Source organism: Rhipicephalus sanguineus, chromosome 3, assembly GCF_013339695.2.
Source record: "Rhipicephalus sanguineus isolate Rsan-2018 chromosome 3, BIME_Rsan_1.4, whole genome shotgun sequence".
Taxonomy (NCBI): domain Eukaryota; kingdom Metazoa; phylum Arthropoda; class Arachnida; order Ixodida; family Ixodidae; genus Rhipicephalus; species Rhipicephalus sanguineus.
Genome location: NC_051178.1, coordinates 34,135,450 through 34,155,905, shown reverse-complemented (window position 1 = coordinate 34,155,905; position 20,456 = coordinate 34,135,450). Strand labels below are relative to the sequence as shown.

Below are 20,456 nucleotides of genomic sequence, written 5' to 3'. Positions count from 1 at the left end.
AGACTGAAGGTGAAGACTTTTGTGGGAGGCCTTTGTTGTGGACGATTCTTCCTCACTTTAGTTGCGTCCACGGACACGGCTGAAGATGCGAAAGTATTCTCTTGTTGTATGTACTCGGGGTCTTCGGCTCGCCGCTGCCGCTTCGCAGCCATTTGTTGTGCTAACTGTTCCCTTCTTCATCTTTAGTGGACCAGTGGTGAGTAGTAAGATTTACCCAAATTCGGTGGCACATACGCGTTTATGATAATCAAGTCGTCAGTAGCGCGATTTGCCCAATTTCTGTGGCACATACCCGTTTATGATGATGATAGTTTTTTGGTTCGCCGGACAAGGGACGATTTGCTAAGCAGCTTCGTTGTTAAAACTAAACCTGCTCAGGTCAACTACGAGCAATTTTTTTATAATTTTGTTTAAGAAGGTGAGTATAGTTATAATTTAGTTGCAGTCACCTTTGCTGGAACTAGTTGTCTCATATTCAGTTCATCGGGGAAGTCACTAAGCTTAAACATCAGGTTAACCACATAAGTCAAAGGACTACATGGCAATATGTTTTATTCTGGAGGGATGAGTGTTGTCTAAGACCCTGCACTTAGTTGTTTTATAACTTGAGAAACATGGTGCGGGTAGCAAATAAAAATAGTGTGGATACGTAGAGAGACGAAAGGGTGCAGAAGCTCTGAAAAACTGCAAGTTAGAGGCATTTGTTAGTGCAGACATGCTAGCTCCGAGACAAGCTGATTTAAAAATTCCTTTATCGGTTGCCAGTCCTTGTGGCTGTCATTTGCATTTTTTAAGACTACACTTGTGATAATACCTCTGCTTTGACTATTCTAGCAAAAGGGGACAGTCTGTTGGAGTAAGAATTTAACTGCTGCGATAAGTTATTTTTTTTTACGTTCTGTGTTGCACAGGTGGCCATCGGTCATGCATGGCCTTTTATGTGTATTCTCCATTACATCAGTGGCTATATCATCTAATTTACAAAATGTTGAAACAGCATAACTATCTTTTAACTTCTCCTATGGTGCCAAAAACCCAACCTGCTCATGGAGCTTCTTACTTAAACCAGCGGGCAACTTGATGATGTAGCACATTTAGATGGTATATTCTGCAGTCTCAGCAACCTCATTGTTTCTCTGCCTGCTGTTCAGACGCATCTGGGATGCATGAAACCTGTGTTATGGATAGATCAGTTTAATGCATTCAAGATGCAAGACTGGGCATTTTCTGTTGTGCAGAATGGTGGCACTCTGCTTGGATGTGTCAAGGTAATTTTCCAGCGGTGTTTTCTTTCGAAAATGCAGGAATGAAACTAGTGGACACATAACAGGATTGCTGTTTCGTGGCTTTTCAGTTCTTGCTGAGCGGAATGCCTTGGCTGTCAGCCGCAGTCCGTTTGTGGTGCACCTGTTCTACTGCCTGCAGACACCAACCTGCGTACACCTGGTGAGTGTTGAGTGGCTGAGGTCCACCACACATTTTGTTCCCCAGTGCTGCATCCACATGGTTGAATAATCCTGTGATTCCTTATTTAACCCTATGTAGGCCGGCTGCAGTATATACATATAAACCACAAAGTAGTATTCAACAAATTTCATCGAAATCAAGTCAGTACTTTACTGAAAAAAAGTGGGGCACACACGTCCTGCTAACTCGTGAGAGTGTTTTTAAAAGTGGGAAAATATTGTACTACTGACTCATGAAGGCACCATGTTGCCATCACATCACCAGGTATTCGGGATGAAATGGCCAAAACAAGTCGCGCAGAGGAGCACTTCTCAAGTGGTTTAGAGGAACGTTGCGTGGACCTCATTTCCAGCAGTGTTGCCTCTTATAAGTAGAGCTGTGCGAATAGCAAAATCTTGGTCGCGAACCAGATTCGAATTATAAAGTTTGAGAATATTTCTCAAGTTTTTTTTCATGCAAAAAAAAAAAATGTTTTTTCATGTTGCCGTATTATTCGAGCATTCTTGTGGCATTTTCAGTGTTTAATGAATCCTTCGGTAACTATGCCTTGCATGAAAGGTCAAATTTCAGTTTAACGAAGTTTTGATATATCGAAGTAAATTGCCGCTTTTACCAACTTCCCTATATTGAGGTTTAGCTGTACTCTGTGCTATTCAAATGGGATTAAGTCATTTTTATTTTTTTACGTGCATACTAGACAGTGACATCATTGAGTGACATGGTGTCTACCCATCTTTACATAAAACAGAGTTCTGTTTCAATACGGGAATTTTAGCAGAAGCACTCAGGGAAAACCTGGAAAACTCAGGAAATTTAGAAATGTCAACTTGGTAGGCACCCTGAATTTGCACTACGAAACAGCGCATTGGCCCTGCAGTGATGCAGTTTCGGCCGCACAGTCTGCGTTTCATTTTCCTGTGCTGCCCCCTGCCGTTTTGTAGGGCCTGAGACTACCGGGACAAGTCGTGTTGCCAGAACAACAGCCTCAGAGATGAGGAGGAATCTTGCTGCTATACCGCTAGGGGAAGGGTGCATACCTCACCAGTGCCTCGTACTCCTCACACCACGCTCCCTCCCTGCGCCGCTATGACACGTGCGCACGTGGGGGAAGCCTTGCTTGGTCGTTAGCTGCATGCTGATGATGTAATTGCTGATGTCGTGCTGCGTTGACGAAGTGGGCGTAGTCACGACAAAGGGCTACGCCTACCCCTCTCTGCTGCAAGAGAAGGGTGGGAAGGACGAGCGAGAAACCGAGACCAGCCAACGTGGGTCGTTCTATACCCTGTAACTTCCTTAATACTGCACTTATTCGCAAAGTTCTTGCGGCAGCATGTTCACATTGTACAGGTGTGCAGTTATTTCTTCATTAAAAATTTTGGGCTGCGATGTTGTTTACTTGCCCTTTAAGCGTATTCTTATGAGATGGGAACATGAAAGCATTTCTTTTGGCTAGGTTGATGAAGCACTGGAGGAATGCTGCTAAGTCGTGTTCCCTAAATGTCTTATAAAGAATGAAAAAATGCAGAAGCCGTATTGTGGTTATTTACATGATTTTGTACAACCAAAGTGGTGTCGACAACGCTTGACACATTGGCGCTGGCGTCAGTGCCGGTAGGAGAGGTCATGTATTTTTCGCGCATGGCTTTTGCAGACACTGGACAAGTGCATGCTTTTGCAAACCTGGCCAAGTAATGCTTTCCCATTAAAATGTAGGGCAAAACGTGGCCAAAAAGAAAACAATTTCCTTTGCACGAGAACCCGTACACCTGGTGGCAGCTCGCTGTCCGCTTTGTGAAAAGGAAACTGCTGATAATGATGTAAAAAGGCAGCGCTAGAATGAATACAAAGGACGAGAAGAAGACAGAACATGCGCTGTACTCACAACTGAAGTTTTTATTGAAAAAATATGCCCCTTATATGCAGCCAGCATCGGCACACAACAATTATCACAGAAGGTGGAAAGCGAACCACAAGATGATATCAGCAGGAGGGACATAGCCTAGAGGAAAACGCACACCGCAGTAAAAAACTGCATTATGAATTGGCACTATGCTATACACATGTTGATGAGGTATTCAAATTCTTTTGGTGAGAGGGTTACGGATGCATGGCTGATGCATTTGTCTTTTAAGCTGGTGATGTAAAAGGCTTCAATTAATTCTCTTGTTATTTTATTGTGATGTCGGGAAAGAATAGCAGTATCAACAAACTAGGGATTACATCCACACGAAAGACGATTGGCCACATGATAGGAGATGGCAGTAGAGGAGGAGAGCGAGCGTCAGTGTTCTTGCAGCTTTGTGTTGATGCACCTCCTACTCATACGATGTATACTTTACCGCATGATAAAGGAATCATATACACACACCCTAGCTTGCAAGGTATGCACTTATTGACATGATTAGTTTTACACCCAGATTTTACAGATGGACCTGATTTTTTTATAAGAGGACAAGTACTAGTTTCCAAATTTCTGAGGGTCAGAAAAAACCGCGTCCACCTGGTGTCTGCTGGAAACGCTTTTTAGTCCGTGGGAGAAACGATGCAGATATGGCACAACAGAGAATTTGCTGACGCCACTATATTGCGCTCGTCACATGCTCCCGCGCAGTACTTTTCGGCCCATTTGATGAGCTTGTTATATGCTGTGGTTATCCCAGAATTGTTGTAACCTGCCTTCTTCTGAGAAGCTGACTGCTGAAACTATCTTTAACCTGATGGTGGCATGACTTTATAAGTGAAGAACAAAAGGAAGAAAATACTATGCCATTCTTGATAACCTTAGAGTGAGCTGAATTACCATGCAACAGTGGTTTTTTGATCTTGTTTGGTATTTCCAACATACATGCTGTGAAGTGGACATCAAGCGTAGGTCAAGATATTGGAGTTGTTGCTGCTCCATAATTCGGTAGTGAACCGTAGACCAAGACCACATTCATGAAATGATTGTACGATCTTTTCAGTCACCTGGCTGTAATTGTGGACATTATTAAAAATCACCACATAATCATCTACATACCTACAGACATAGCATATATCATCACCTAGGCAGCTGCGAAGTTTTCTGTTGATACAGCTAAAAAAATATCACTTAAAACCTGATGCAAACGCCATTGGTCCGATCCTCACTTCGGGAGAATGTCGTCTGCTGCTTGCGCGTCGCGAGGTCACAACTGTAGAAAATCGCGCTACTTAGTGATGCGTTCGCACTTGTCCTGTGTTCACGAGTCGATAATCATGTAGAATATAATGACGCTTTAGTTGGGCTGCTGCAAGTGGAAGCTTAATCATCAGATTAGGATAGTGCGCCACGTTTGTCGCGAACATTGCAGATTTGTCTCGGACCGACTGTGCTGCTTCTCAGCACTTTGGACCTCGTGATGAAGACAATGAAGACGATCGCAAGACTCTTTGTACTTGTGATCGAGCATGACGTACTTTGAAACATCAGACACCGTGACTACACACACCGCGACCGAGGTTACTGCTCGAAGTCGTGGCTAGGCCTAACTCCGCTCACGGCGCCGATGCCATAGGAGATTAATCCGAACTTTGCGGGCAAGAACATCGCGCTAGCGGACATGCGAAAGCGAAGAAGCCGCAATGTGCTTCGTTGTAAGCAACGAATCGCACCACCTGCTGGCTCCTCGGAACCGCCGATGGGCATTTTACACATTACACCCCCCTGCCAAACTCGTCGCGCAGCGACCGCTTGGAGCACCGATGGAAGTGGCTAGCAGTTTCGCACGTTGGCGCGAAACTGCTGCCGCTAAAGCGGCAGCAGGTTCCACTACATCCCTCAATCTTCTTAGGTAGGGACCCCTTTAAACACATATCACTGTTTGCATTTTTAAAAGACGTCAATACTTTTCATGTTCTGTTCCCAGGCCATCCGTAGCATGGCCTCTGAACAGAGGCTGATGCAATGGTTTTTGTATTAAAAATAGCACTTACCTCCCTGCTTTTGGGGTCAAAAGCTTGGAGGAGGCATTCATGCCATTTCCACTGTCTGACATTTTAATAGCATTTTCACATCTATTTTGCTCATAGACCGCTTCACGTATCACTATCATTATTTTATACTATATGTATATTGTAGAGAAGAAGAGTGGCCTCTGCGGCATTGCTCTGCGCCTCAGCGGCATCGCCATCGCTGTGAGCTCGTGGTTGCTGCGCTTGGCCGAACGCTGCTGACCGCTGCTTGTTCACACGCATTCTCTGCCAATAAACCTCTTAGCAAGTGGTGGAGGTGCTTAGGGTGAGGACACAACGATTGGGTCGTAATACGGCTTGATGCGAGAGACGTGGACAAGTTCGCGGCCACGATAGCGTAGATCTGTCGATGGCGTGATGGGCTCCACGAGGTAATTGACGGAGGACGTTTGCTCTACAACGCGGTATGGTCCGAGGTATTTGGCAACGAGTTTTGCGGAGCGGCCGGGTGCGGTAGCGGGTACCCGAAGCCATACCAAAGAGCCAGGGGAAAACGTTGGTGCCGAACGGTCGCCAGGTTGACGGGATTGCTGCTGCCACTGGTGCTCGGTAGAAAAGGAGCGGGCAAGCTGGCGGCATTCTTCAGCATGTCGGGCAGCTTCGGACAGAGGGGTACTTTCGGACTGGTCAGGCTTATATGGTAGAATGGTGTCAATCGTATTAGAAGGTTCTCGTCCGTATAGAAGAAAGTACGGAGAAAATCCAGTAGTAGCTTGTACCGCAGTATTGTAAGCGTAGGTGACGAAAGGGAGAACTTGGTCCCAATTTGAATGATCAGAGGCGACGTACAATATATTTTACGCTTCTGTGTAGTGTGTGTTTTTAGGCCACTTTACAGCCACATTACATCCTATCATAGTAAATCATTGGTCGCCGTTAACACTCTATTATTTGTCATGGTGCTCTTTGGCCAAACTTGGCCCTTGCACCATTAAAACCCACATGTCATCATCAAGGAGAGACCTTCTCAAAATATCAAAATGGTTAATGCCTATCATTTGCTGTTCCATTGCATGCTGTCTGTGTGGTCTTCCGCGTGTTTTCTTATTTCTTTGTTATCCTCCAAGTTTCAGCCTCGTATGTTAGAGATGATTGAGCTGTGAAAGATGATTGTCCTTCCCTACAATTTGAAAGATTGTTGTACCGAGTTCTTGAAAATTCTTTCTTACGGCCCTGAAGATGCGTTAATAACCCTTGAAATTTTTGCGTCACAGTTGCTATGAACCCTGACGTTGTACTCATACCAATCTTTGTGAAGTACCTGAAAAAGCAACAGGAGCACTCATTGACATCGCCCAATACAAGGAAGTTCCAGGAAGGCTGGATATTTCTAACACAATCTTTGGGTCCTTGGTGCAGTGAAGCTATCGGTGGTGTTTTGGATATGCTGCTATATACAGTGAAGAAATGCTACATTGGATGATGCTCTACGCTTTTGCAAGTCCTTAAAAGTATTTTGAATTTTTTTCTCGGAAACCTGTATGAGCCCTTTTAGTAAATTTTGTCCAAAATCCAGCATTGATGAACATAAAACGGTCTTGGCTATATTATTTGAATTAATGTTGAGGCTGTAGTGTGGATCTTCCCTCCACCGAAAAAGGTTATTGCTCTGTATCAGTTTTTTGCATGATACATCAAATGGCTGTTCCACTGCCCTATGCCTCTTGCTGAATTTTATTGAATATCATTGGACAATATTGTCACATAGCTGTGATGGGGAAGAATGCAACAATTGAACCAGTAGAGACTGAACTGTTATTGTGCGAACTTAAGCCCAGCAGAGCACGCAACACTCCCAGTACAATGAATGATAGTGGCGGTCTTCGGTGTGTCAGCTTTTATATCATAGTACATTCTGTCATTATTGCTAATGGTCAACTAAGTTCCAGAATGTACTCTTCTAAAGTGCAGTCTCGTTAAACGGGAACTTAAGGGACCAGGAAAATGTGTTTTGTTTACTGAGAGATGAACAGGGGTGCAATCAAGTTAGAGGCAGCTGTTCCATTTAAGCAGCAATTCATTTCAAAGATTTTCATTTGCTGAGAGCCTACTGTACATGTCGTGCTTGCAATCAGACAAGGGCGATAATTTAGGATAGTTGGTTATCATAATCATAAAAAAACAGTCTTAGCTTCGCTGAACAAACAAATTTTCATGCACCTAAAGAACACTAGTGTTCTTGAAGTTTTTAGATTTGCTGACGACTGTTTGCTTTCATTTGACGTCAGCATCTTGCGTAATACCTATGCAGTAGGTGTACTAACAATCTTCCAGGGAGCTCTGTATACATTGGTAATCGTGCATGAAATGGTAGTTGACAACTCTAGACCTTTAACTAACATGTACTGAGGAACACGCTTGTTGGATGTAGAAATTGTACGCTAAGAAAAACCTTTGCTTCAGTATCACTCCACTCATTCTAAACTCAAGCTACGCATAGCTAAGCTGTGTTTCACTAATAGGTTTAAAAGATGATGTTCTCATGTCACGACTGTAAGCCTTAACAGACAAGCACATGGCTTTTAAGATACACGGGGTTTGCTAAGTTTGCTCAGGATTGAGCACCGGTCTGCGCTATCGTATTGAAGGGTGCACGCAGAAAAGCATAAAATCGCGGTCGCTTCCAGTATGAGTGCTTTTTCTCACAAATCGTGAAAGATTGCTCTGCTAATGTCTGTGTTGCATTATCTGCACTGTATGAGCTGTTCAAGACTTGCAGAATCACTGACCTGAACCGCAAAAAAAGATGCAGCATGCACTAATAAACACAAGAATATGTTTGTCCCGTGCACAGTGAACGTTGTGTATCGTGTACTGGTATGTTGTGATAAACTGTGCATAGGCCAGACAGGCAGGTGCCTCAATTCTAGACTACCTGAGCACAAGTTTAGTGTAGAAAAATATAAGCAAGGCCACTTAGTTCATCAGTGCCCTTGCTGCAGGTGCATTCTAATGTTTGTTAAGTCTTGTGTTGTCTCCAGGAGCCGATTACACATGAGATTATAAAGGCTGACATGAGAGACCAACCATCGTCTCAGCACCCCTTTCTTCTTCACAAAGAAAAGGAATCTCTGCACATGCTGTAATCTTGTGTTCCTTTCTGGGGAAAATAAACCAGTTGGAAGTCAGCGCTCATTATGTCTCTGTGCTCGTCCATTGTTTTTGTGCAATCTGAGTTGTAAAGAATCAAGACAGTTCCCATACATTCAGGCACAGATTGTGCTGAGTTGCCATGCAAAACCTGGTTGTCATTCAAAATGGAAATGAGTAAGCATTTCAGCATGCATTTCAGTTCTCTTTGTTGCATTCGCAGTGACATTTTCAGAATTGTGGATACAGCAAGCATGGCATAAATTCATGCATATCATATTAAAGAAGATTATAAGCCTGTAAACATCACTCGTGGTTAGTTAGAAAGTATAGAGTACCTTCTGGAGGGTGCTTTGTAACATACATTTTGTCGAAACGAAGTGTGCCTCGGCTGTTCTATGTGCAGGTGATGGAGTACATGATTGGCGGAGATGTCAAGTCATTGCTGCATGCGTACGGCTTCTTTGAGGAGCCTATGGCACGTTTCTACACGGCAGAGGCGGCCCTTGCTCTGGACTACCTTCACCGACGAGGCATTATCCACAGGTATGTTTTGTAATGCACTTTATGGACAGGGTCAAAAGCAGGATTTGTTGGTTTCAGAAGATCAAATAAGGGACTTTCTGCCAAATAATGTTCTTTAATGTGGCAACTCAGTAACACACAATCAACATGCATTTCACAAAATAGTTATTTTCTGGTAGAAAAAATGTGGTCACTACCACGTCCATTAGGTGGGCCCAGCAGCACCTTTTCTTTGAAACACACTGGTGTGCCTTTTAATAAATACTGGCACGTAGCTAACACAATCCAAGGGTCATTTTTGCCTACTTTTGCCTCACACAGAGAGAGATAAACTGACAGACACTGCTAGTGACATCCCAGTCCAAGCTACTGCCACTTCCTCGAACGAAGCACGCTTCAGCCTGTGTGAACGTGTGGCATCAGTTCGTTAGCCACTCATTGTAAACCGCCCGAATGTGGTCCTTGACAGGCTTATACACGTCCAGTGTCTGGAGTGTCATCTGGCCCATTATTACCACCAGATCTCTGTGGCGAGCTGTGCGCTTGTGCTTGACGTGCTGGTCCGAGTGACACTCAGAGGCATCGAGCAGAGCCCCAGGCTAGCGCCGAGCCTCTTTTGCCACACAGTCTGTCCAGTTACGGACAAGGTCAGTGTCCATGCAACCTTGCTTGTTGGCCCACACGAAAGCACCAACTTGTGGCTGTACAGGCCAGCATTGCTGCTACGTGTGTGACCGGATAAAAGCATTTGAGCCCTGCCCACTCCGCTGTCAGGTTGGCATGGCAGAATAGTGCTACGCATTGTCAACATGGATAAACTGAAAAGAAAATGGAGGCAACTTGTGGCCAGTTCGCCTTTGCAGAGAAAATCCTTTTAGCTTCACGAATCCACTTCTGTCTCAGAGGGCCTCTCTCTACCTTCAGCACGTCCCTGGTCACTGGCAGCACGTCCCTGGTCACTGGCGTGTGGTCCACTCGGAGCTTCCTGCTGAAACCTTGTTTGCAAAGCTTTCATTTAATGTTTTACTGTCAAAAATAGAGTTTTTGGCAGTGGCCAACGCAAGTCTCCGGTTCTCTGAAATTGCATGCTGCAGCTCTGTTTCTGCTCTCCTCTGCACATTGGATCGCTTTCCACAGCCATTTTCATAGCACTAACGACCTGAAAATTATCGAGTGTGATAGTGTGCAGTGTGAATACATGAGTAGATCACACAGTAACAAATACACAGCACTCAGCACACAGCACACAGCACTCCAATATGACTGCTGTGACTGCATTGAGAGGGCCGTAGAAAGGGGCAGTGGGCTTACTCTCTGGCAGAATCTACACATTGTGGTGGCTCCACAAATATCGACGACATGGAATTTCCTGATAATAGCCAGATGCTGGCATTCGCTTCAATGGAACGTGGGAGCAGTGGCCTGAGCCTATTAGCCCAAGTTGCATTGGATTGCTGTGGACATCATTGTGTTTTTTTTTTTCTACAGTGTTTTTGTTGGATACCGTGTGCAAGAGATGTGTATGCTTTGCAGTGCTGACCTACGCATGTCAACAAAAAACAGTGTCATTCATACACTGCTCTGCACGGAATGTAGCGTCCCGAGCGAGTGCAGGGAACTGCATATATTTGAAGCTTTTTTTTATCACTGTGTCTTGCCATGATGTCAACTTGGCTGTGAAACAACGACCAAAACGTGCAAAATTGGCTACCATGGTTGCCAGCAGAAGGTTATTGTGCTAGTTTTGGTTTGGGTTTGTACTCAATTACAGTGCGCAGTTGTCTTTTGGGACCTACTTTTCTGTGAAAGAGGTATGCAATTGGGCACTGCGTCAGGTGTTCTCAGACTTTGTGGTCTCTCTGAACCCCAGCCACTACTTCATATGAACCTTTTGCTTCCCTCTCTACACTGATGCACAGTACTCATGGATTGAAATGCGAACATTTAGGGCTAAGTTATGCACATACTCTTGTTTCCAGCATCTACAGTTCATGCCAAATTGGCGTAATTTTGTCTAGAACATTTACATCAGATCCAACCTTACCTTTAGCAGCCAGATTTGACGCGCTTATCATGGCCAGTTGCTCACAGCAGTTGTTATACTAAAGAAAAACAAGAAAACGATGCATTTCAACTTTTGAGTAGTGTATAGTGCTCACAGAACGAAACACGACGTCAAGCATAACAAGGGGTAGGTGGGCTCAAGATGGTCATGCCGATGGGACTGAACAGGGTGGAAATGAAGTTATGTTTACTTAGCCCTAAATTGAAGTGTTTTAATCCGTGAGCGCTGTATATTTAGCCTCCCCCCTCCTGCTCTGTGATTCGTAAAGCACTTGCTGACCATACAGCTATTCAGTGCTTTAGGCACCACGCACCGTAAACAATGTCTTCACACAAAGGAATTGCTGGGATTACAAAGCCCGTTTTATTTCTCACAAAGAACCAGGAAAAAGAAGCATGCCATCTGCACTGTGACACGGCCATCGATACACCGATTACACAGGCTAATCTTAAATTTTTATGTAGCCTACAGCTGGCATGAAGTTATGGACTCCTGTATGTATCAAAGTGCTCATAGTGTGTTTTGGCTACAAGACTGACCTAGTGCTGCGGCAAATCAGCGTGTATAAAAACTGTGCTACTTGAACAGCGACATGCAATGAGTAGCAGGTGATGTGCCCATTAATTCCATTTAAACAGCCAGTGTCACCTTTCGTCTCTCAGCTTGCAGAATTTGTGAATTGATTTTCAGGCATGTGTTACAAACTGTGTTGGACCTGCACTCCACGTTGCTGTGGTTCACAAGTTGCATTAATTTGACACACTCTTGATATGTAGATGCGGTGAGCAATGGCTTCGTGAAAATGGAATGGAAATTTTCTTGCCTGAATATTTAATGTTAGTGGGATAAAACCGTAGCGGGTCGTGTTAATTCTGAGCAATTGTGGAATCCTAAAATGTCCGTCACGTGGGGTTCCATGGAAACCAGATTGAGAAGTACAAGATACCCTAGAAAGCATGGCAACAACGTTGTTCAGTGGTGTAGCATTGCACACCAAATGTGCCAATATGTGACCAGTTGTCTTTTCATTCATCTTTTTACTGTTTCCATCTTTCACTTATAAAGCTGCTTAATGTGCAGGGACCTGAAGCCGGACAATATGCTCATCTCTGCTCAAGGGCATGTCAAGCTCACAGACTTTGGTCTCTCGCAGGTGGAGCGCAAGCACAGTGAGTGCACACATTCATATTGTGCCACTTAGGATGTGGCCAGTTAGGACAATTAGTTTCACAATACCTCCTTTACTTGGCTGCAAAAATGTCCTGTGCCTTTATCTCTTCATATCCTTTGACTTTGAAAGAAAACTATCTCGTATTTTACGACAGTGTGTAATGCAGTCCATATTGCAAGGGCATCTGCAGTTCACTTTTGCAGTACACCAGAAGTGACCAATGTTCTGACACACCAACATGCTTTTATTGGTCATTGACGAAGTACACAAAGACCTTGATTTTATTTGCCCTGTGCTTTCTTGGATTTCAGAATAGGTTGGGAAAGTGCAAGAGGTTCCTAGGAGACATTATGACATCGGGAAATTTTGGTAACCAGGAGCTGTCGGGAGGGTTTCGATAACTGCATGTATGCAGGGGCAATGAAGTGGGCCTTTTTTTTGTAGTTGCAGCCATCTGTAGTCAGTTACAACCTAATAGATGCAAGCTGCACCTGCAAAACTGCAGCGCACTTGTCAATCACCTCTCTCAGTGAGTCAGGCAAGCTGGTTTCCTTTCGAACTATAAGTACTTTTTCTGTGCTGATGTAAATACTGTGCAGATCAAAAAATAAAGGTTCGTCATTTCTACCTAAAATATGGCCTTTAAGTATACAGTGATGTTAGGATCTCTGATGAAATGTGACGCCGAATCTCCTTCAGAAATGATGCATATACAGTAGACTCAGTAAATGGAAATCTCCTAAACGGAATTGCTGCTTAAGTGGAACAACTGCCTATAATATGACTGGTTTTGTGCCTGAATGCTGCGAGCCAGTTCATCTCTCAGTAAATGGAACTCCTGTTAAATGGAACATATTTTCCTGGTCCCTTCAGGTTACAGTTTAAAAAGAGTGTACTGTATGAGATATGAGAAACGCGTTCTTTTAAATGGCAGCTTTAGTTGACATTTTGTTCAACTCCCCTTCCCACCTTCTTCACTGTCCTGGCCCTTGCGGGACTAAATTTCGTGGCTGGTGGCCTGCTAGCTGAGGTGAGTTTGAGACCCCCGCCATACATGATTGCCTCACAAGAGACCGCCGGTTCGTACACAGCGGTTGTGGCAAACGATAAGAACAGTTGTGACTCTGTGTGCATTGGTTGCGTGTACTGTTGCAGCACTGCTGCTGTAAGCCGTCGCTTGAAAGTTTCGGTACCCAAGTCCATATCACCTGTTGCGATGCAGAAAAAGTGTACGGAACATCCTAATTTTGGCCCATTGGGCACGAGGGTATTCGTACGGGGAATTTTACGAATTCGTACCAGACCGAAATTCACATCAGCCGTGTTCGTATCACTGAGATACTACTGTATTTGTAATCTTTTTTACTGTAGTGCAATGACGTGCTGGTGATGCAAGCTGTCAAAAAAGAGTGTTGTACACTCCCTGTCTTTGCTACAAGCGGCGCTGGCTAACACTTCGAGGTTTAAATGCACAGATATGCCCAATAAAGTGCATGGGAGGACAACGACCGCCATAACTCAATACCTTTTCCAAGCACACGAGTGCCACCAATGAGTGTGCAAGTGCTCATGGAAAAAGTGTGTACGCCACGGCAGCAGCTGCCGCGATGAGTGAGCGAGCCTCGTGCTTTAGCTTTCCGCTTGCGCTGTGCCAGCACTTCTCAGATCAAGTGAATTTGGCTAGGTGCAACATATTACTGCGTAATTCAATCACAAACTTCATTGTTTAGTTGCGATGGCCTCTCTGTGATTTCCATCTGTCCCACTGCTGCTGGACAAGCTGAGTGGCTCAGAAGCGTTACCTTTTAATATTTTTAAAGACGATAGTCTTTCTTGGGATACTTAAACGGAGAAATTTTGGTCTGTCTATCTGTATGTCTTTCTGTTTGTCGGCACGTCACTCGATTCAGCCACTCGGCCAAAGTTGAACCACTTGCCCAAGGGCCAGCCATCTTGAACTGGTACGGCTGTTCATACTTGTGAACGTTGTTGATCAAAAAGTAAATATCACGCATATCTGAGGCGCAACATCACTAAGTAAGTATTACGTGGTGTGTTCCTTTAATAGAAAATGCATACATAGGTAATTCTAAAGACCCTAGTTTCTTAAGCTGCGCTGAAAATGCGACTGCGCTGAAACTTGCCTTCCTCCGTGCCCTCTGCACGAGCTCATTGTTGTGTTTCGGTTTCGGTTCTGTATTGCACTGTGCGAATGCCATCGGGCGCCGCTCTGGCATTCCTGTTTTACGCAGGCGACGTGTAAATAAAAGAGTGTGTGGAGAGTACTCGTTGAGTGCGGACGTTTCTTCTGCTTCAGCGCATCGCGCCAAACCGCGTGTTCGGGCTGGCTGGCGTCCCCGCCGGTCGCGTTGGTCACCGCCGGTCTTCGCCTTCTGCTGCGCCAGGACTACCAGCCCGCAACACAGCACTCGTGTTTCCCGACGTATTGCCAGATGGCGATCTCATGCAGCGCCTCTTCTATCGTCTTTAGACGACATTTGCAGTGAAGCACGCAGATACGTGGCCAATTTTTTTTTTGGTGCCAATACGCCTTACAGCATACTAAATGAAATGACAAAAGATACAACTTGGTTGCCTATGAAGTCCCGGAGCGGTCTATAATTCGCGAATGCACTTGTGCAACGTCCATCGACACTGTCGATGACTGCAAGGTGAGGTTCTGATATTTAAAGAGCATGCTAGAAAGTATAGTCGGCATTTAGTAAAATAAGATGCATTCACTAGACAGCGTGCGCGTCGCTCGCACCATAGGTAAGAAACGATAAGTGCCTACCAACCTTTGTTGGCACTATGACTACAGATTGGAATAGAGCACAAAAAGAAGCAGGACAAGGAAAGAAATACTGACGCACCGCAAGTGCTTACTCACAAGTGAAAATTTATTGCACGTGTAAAAAAACCTATATATATTGTTAAGGTGTTTAATAGACAGCACTCAACGACAATGAGTAATGGCGACAGTCACGGCAAGGCACGAACTCCCTGCGCGAGCGGCGTTCTTTTTCAAACAACCTAAGAGGACGACCCACTAGAAGGCGCTGGAGAGGGTAACCCATTACCATGTCCCAAGGCTTCTCTACAATTATCCCAGGTACGAAAAGGGAGCCGTCCGGCGACCTAACAGCTCGTCACTATGAGTGGGTCATAGTAGGCCTAGAGGCGCTCCACGTTGACAATGTCGCGCCCTCGACGGCGCATGTCCGAAGCTGGTTCGATGGGTTCGATCAAGTAGTTGACCGGGGATGTGCGCTCGACAACCCGTATGGGCCTTCGTATTTCGGCAGCAGTTTTTAAGAAAGGCCACTTGCAGTGGTAGGGACCGAGAGCCATACGAGCGCTCCAGGGAGGAACGTGGGTTCAGAAGTAGTGGTGCCATCACGAATGCTCTTCTGCAGCTCTTGTTCCTGCGTCATAAATGTCTTGGCAAGCTCGCGACACTCTTCAGCGAGCCTGGCTGTGTCAGAAATAGGCGCACACTCAGATGAATCCGGCTTGTATGGAAGTATCGTGTCGATGGTGTGCGACGGGTGCCTTCCGTACAGTAAGAAGAACAGTGAAAAACCAGTAGTGCTCTGAGGGGCGGTGTTATAGGCGTAGGTGACGAAGGGCAGAATGGCATCCCAATTGGTGTGATCGGCGGCGACGTACATTGACAGCATGTCGCCGAGCGTGTGGTTAAAGCGTTCGGTTAGGCCATTCGTCTGCGGGTGGTAAGCAGTAGTTTTGCGGTGAACAGCATGGCACTCTTTCAGAATGGCTTCCACGACTTCCGATAAGAAGACACGGCCTCGATCGCTGAGAAGCTCTTGGGGTGGACCGTGACGCAGTATGAATCGGTGTAGTAGGAAGGAGGCAACATTGCGTGCTGTAGCCGCTGGGAGGGCGGCGGTTTCGGCGTATCGCGTTAGATGGTCAACAGCGACGATGGCCCAGCGGTTACCAGCCGAAGTCGGAGGAAGTGGTCCATACAAATCGATGCCCACGCGCCTGAACGGACGGTTAGGGCAAGGTAATGGTTGTAGACCTGGTGGCGACACATGCGTTGCAGGTTTTCGGCGTTGGCAATCGAGGCAGGAGCGAACAAACTTCTGCACGTAGCAGTACATCCCACGCCAGAAGTATCGTTGTCGAATGCGGTGGTAAGTTTTGGATACCCCAGAGTGCGCGCATTGCGGGTCACAGTGGAAGGCCTCGCATATTTCAGAATGCAGACTGCGGGGTATCACTAGTAGCCACTGGTGGCCATCGGCGTTGTAATTGCGTCGGTGCAGGAGGTCGTCACGAATGGCGAAATGGTGGGCTTGACGACGCAACGCGCGAGTGGATGGTGTTGCCGTCGGATCAGTGAGCAAGTCGATCAGCGAGGTGATCCATTTATCCTTGTGCTGTTCGGTAGCGATGGTGTGAACGCTGATTGAAGCAACAGCTATGTGAGATACTGAGCAGGGGGCATTGTCGTCAGGCAAGGGAGAGCGCGAGAGGGCGTCGGCGTCAGCATGCTGGCGTCCGTTGCGGTACAGCATGCGGATGTCGTAGTCCTGCAGGCGAAGTGCCCAGCGGGCAAGACGGCCCGAGGGATCCTTCAATGACGACAGCCAGCATAGTGCATGATGGTCGGTGACGACATCAAATGGGCAACCATACAAATAAGGTCGGAACTTCGTAAGGGCCCAGATGATCGCCAGGCACTCTTTTTCCGTGACTGAGTAATTAGTCTCAGCTCTGGTAAGCGTACGGCTTGCGTATGCCATGACATATTCGGGGAACCCTGGTTTGCATTGCTCAAGGACAGCGCCGAGGCCTACACCGCTGGCGTCCGTGTGTACCTCCGTTGGGGCTGTAGGGTCGTAGTGGCGTAGTATGGGAGGAGACGTCAACAAACGACGGAGCTTTGCGAACGCGTCGTCGCACTCTGACGACCACGAATTTAGGGGTCCGTTACTTCCAAGGAGCTTCGTCAGTGGCGATATGATGGTGGCAAAGTTTCGTATGAAGCGTCGAAAGTATGAACACAGTCCGACGAAACTGCGCAGTTCTTTGACGGACGTAGGTTTGGGAAATTCGGCCACGGCCCGAAGCTTGGCCGGATCGGGAAGGATTCCGTCTTTGGACACGACGTAGCCGAGGATAGTCAGCTGCCGTGCTGCAAATCGGCACTTCTTCAGATTCAGTTGGAGGCCGGCGTTGCTCAAACGGGTCAAAACATGCCGCAGACGTCAGAGATGCGTGGAGAAGTCCGGAGCGAAGACGACGACGTCGTCCAGGTAACACAGGCACGTGTGCCATTTCAAGTTACGCAGAACGGTGTCCATCATGCGCTCGAAGGTCGCGGGCGCATTACACAGACCGAACGGCATGACGTTGAACTCGTACAAGCCGTCGGGCGTGACAAAGGCTGTCTTTGGTCGAGCGTCATCAGCCATGGGTACTTGCCAGTACCCCGAGCGCAAATCGAGAGATGAAAAGAATTCTGCTCCTTGGAGCCTGTCAATCGCGTCGTTGATTCGCGGCAGTGGATAAACATCCTTGCGGGTGACCTTGTTGAGCCGTCGGTAGTCCACACAGAACCGCACAGAACCGTCCTTCTTCGCAACGAGAACAACAGGAGACGCCCGTGGGCTGTCGGAGGGCCGAATTACATCGCGTCGAAGCATATCGTCCACTTGCTCGTTAATTACCCGGCGTTCTGTGGGAGACACGCAATATGGACGTTGCCGCAGTGGTGGTTGGGCGCCAGTGTCGATGCGATGCGTAACAGTGGACGTGCGGCTGAGGGATGTTTGCCCAACATCGAAAGAATGACGAAATTCATCCAACAAGCACAGAAGCTGCGAACGCTGGACCGACGTAAGGTTGTCGACAATGGAGGGACCGAATACATCAGTAGGTGACGAATCAGACGTGGAAACGGCACTGATGGTGCGGGAACTGGTACAGTGCGAGTCATCAGGTGCGTCCAGAACTTGTGCGTCTTCAACGGGTTCCACTTTGCCGAGACATTCCCCTCGAACCAACGTAACAATGCACTGGGGATGGGTTGGTAACAAAAATAGCGGTGCTGCCCTGAGTGACTCGCACGGTCGCGAAAGGTACCAGCAACCCTTTCCTAGTGCAGACGCGGGCAGATGGCGAAATGAGTGCAATGGTGTCGGAGAGACCGGCGCAGTAGACCGACACAGCCGTTGACGAGTTTGGAGGCACTTTCGTATCGTCTTTGACGAGGTGTTTAATAGGACAGCACTCTACGACAAGTGAGTAATGGCGACAGTCACGGCAAGGCACGAACTCCCTGCGCGAGTGGTGTTCTTTTTCAAACAACCAAAGAGGACGACCCACTAGAAGGCGCTGGAGAGGGTAACCCATTACCATGTCCCAAGGCTTCTCTACAATATACACAGAAATGGGGGTGCATCGCGCATGTCATAAAGGGGCAAACAACCCAGGCACGTGTTTACGGTCGATTAATAAAGTTGAATTTCTTATCTTGTAATGATAGAGAAGGTTGTTATGCCAGGGCTTCCAACCCAAACTTCATTGCTTTGGTGTGGCATTCAACCTGGTAGAACATCTGATGCAAGTGCTGTCAACATCAACAGACTGCCTGATGCAACCAGCGAGGTGCCTGATGCAACGGGCGTCAACCAAGGCGGTAGCCTCATGCAACCCACGGCAACTCCTGCAGTGCACCTGATGTAACCGTCGGCAATTCCTCACGCATCGTGCGTCAAGCTCTCACATCCATTCTAAAAAGACAGGGCGTGCAAACACGGACACAAGAAAGAAGTCAGGACACCACAGTCGCCTTTGTGGTGTCCTGACTTCTTTCTTGTGTCCATGTTTGCACGCCATTTCTTTTTAGAATGAATACTTACCAACTAGTTCAGCTCTATTTTAAATCTCTCATCCACGGGTCCGATTCAAGCCATAAACCAACGGCGGTTTCTGATTGGAGGCTTTGACCTACTGGCTGATGCAAGGGATCCCAGGGCTATAAAAGAACCAAGCTGCGCAAGGAGACTGGGACAGCGAACAAAGAAATCCTGGGTCGTCGTCTCACCTCAGTGCGAACCCATGAAGCTCTCGGCCCCAGTGCGGAATATGTAACGCCCCTGTTTATTCTGTATATAAACTCACTGCCGCCTTGTCCGCTTCGTCTATCAGCTTGTGCAGATGTGGCAGCAAGCTGAGATACCCAATACCCAACAAGGTTGACTTACAGAAAGTGTGGCGTTCTCACAGGAAGTGTGGCCTCCGAGATTTCTCGAATGGTCTTATTAGGGTAACAGTACCAAATTACGATTGCGCTTTCGAGGATGGGATTACGTTTGCATGACTGAAAATGCGAGGCGAGATGAGACGGCTCCATTTAATGAATTTCGATGCCCTATGAGGCGTGTGTTGATACATTGACCAGTCTGGCCAATGTACATCTGATGCCCTATGAGGCGTGTGTTGATACATTGACCAGTCTGGCCAATGTACATCTGATAGAGGGATTCGGTTAATTATCTTACACAACAATTAACAAAACAATTGGCATGCCTCTGACCACATTATTTTTGCCTACTGCAGACCCCGGCAACCCTTTGTGCACAATGGAACAAATGAGACTAAGCTTATTTGGTGCGGAAAACACAACCCTCACCCCATATCGCTTCCCTAAATATTTCAGGCCATGCGGCCTCTTATGCATAGTTTCTTGATTATTCACGCACGGAGCACGTCCGTATTTTTCTTTCTTTGCAATGCAAATGAGTTTTTCACAAACCAATGCGATGATGCGCACGATACGTCACCTCCTTGAGGCAATTCATTTTCAGATGGAAACTACTGGTCATTTTGTGTGTGCAAGCTTTTTTCCAATGCTGCTTGTAAGTTTGACATCACAATTCCTCGTTTAACCATATTCGAACATGCCGACGCGGAAGTAAACACCGGTTTCGCTGAACGCAGACTATACTGCCAGCAAACATGCTCAGCAGTGAAACGTAAACATGTGTCAAGAAACTGCAAATTATCAGAGCAAGGCACCTCACAAGTGAATTCTAGTCCTATCTCTTCTTCTTTAAAGACATTTAGAATGTGTTCAGCTCTTTGTACAGCGCGTTACTTGTGAATTAAAAA

At 46.5% G+C, this 20,456-nt stretch overlaps 1 protein-coding gene across 1 annotated transcript in view; it reads left to right on the top strand.

Moving 5' to 3' along the window:
* LOC119386540 (serine/threonine-protein kinase greatwall) overlaps positions 1–20,456 on the top strand; it is a 217,730-nt gene that overhangs the window by 40,539 nt on the left and 156,735 nt on the right. The window contains exons 4-6 of the mRNA XM_037653808.2: positions 1,355–1,446; positions 8,957–9,096; positions 12,221–12,309. Coding sequence (XP_037509736.1) covers positions 1,355–1,446; positions 8,957–9,096; positions 12,221–12,309 — 321 coding nt within the window. The remainder of the gene's footprint in view (positions 1–1,354; positions 1,447–8,956; positions 9,097–12,220; positions 12,310–20,456) is intronic.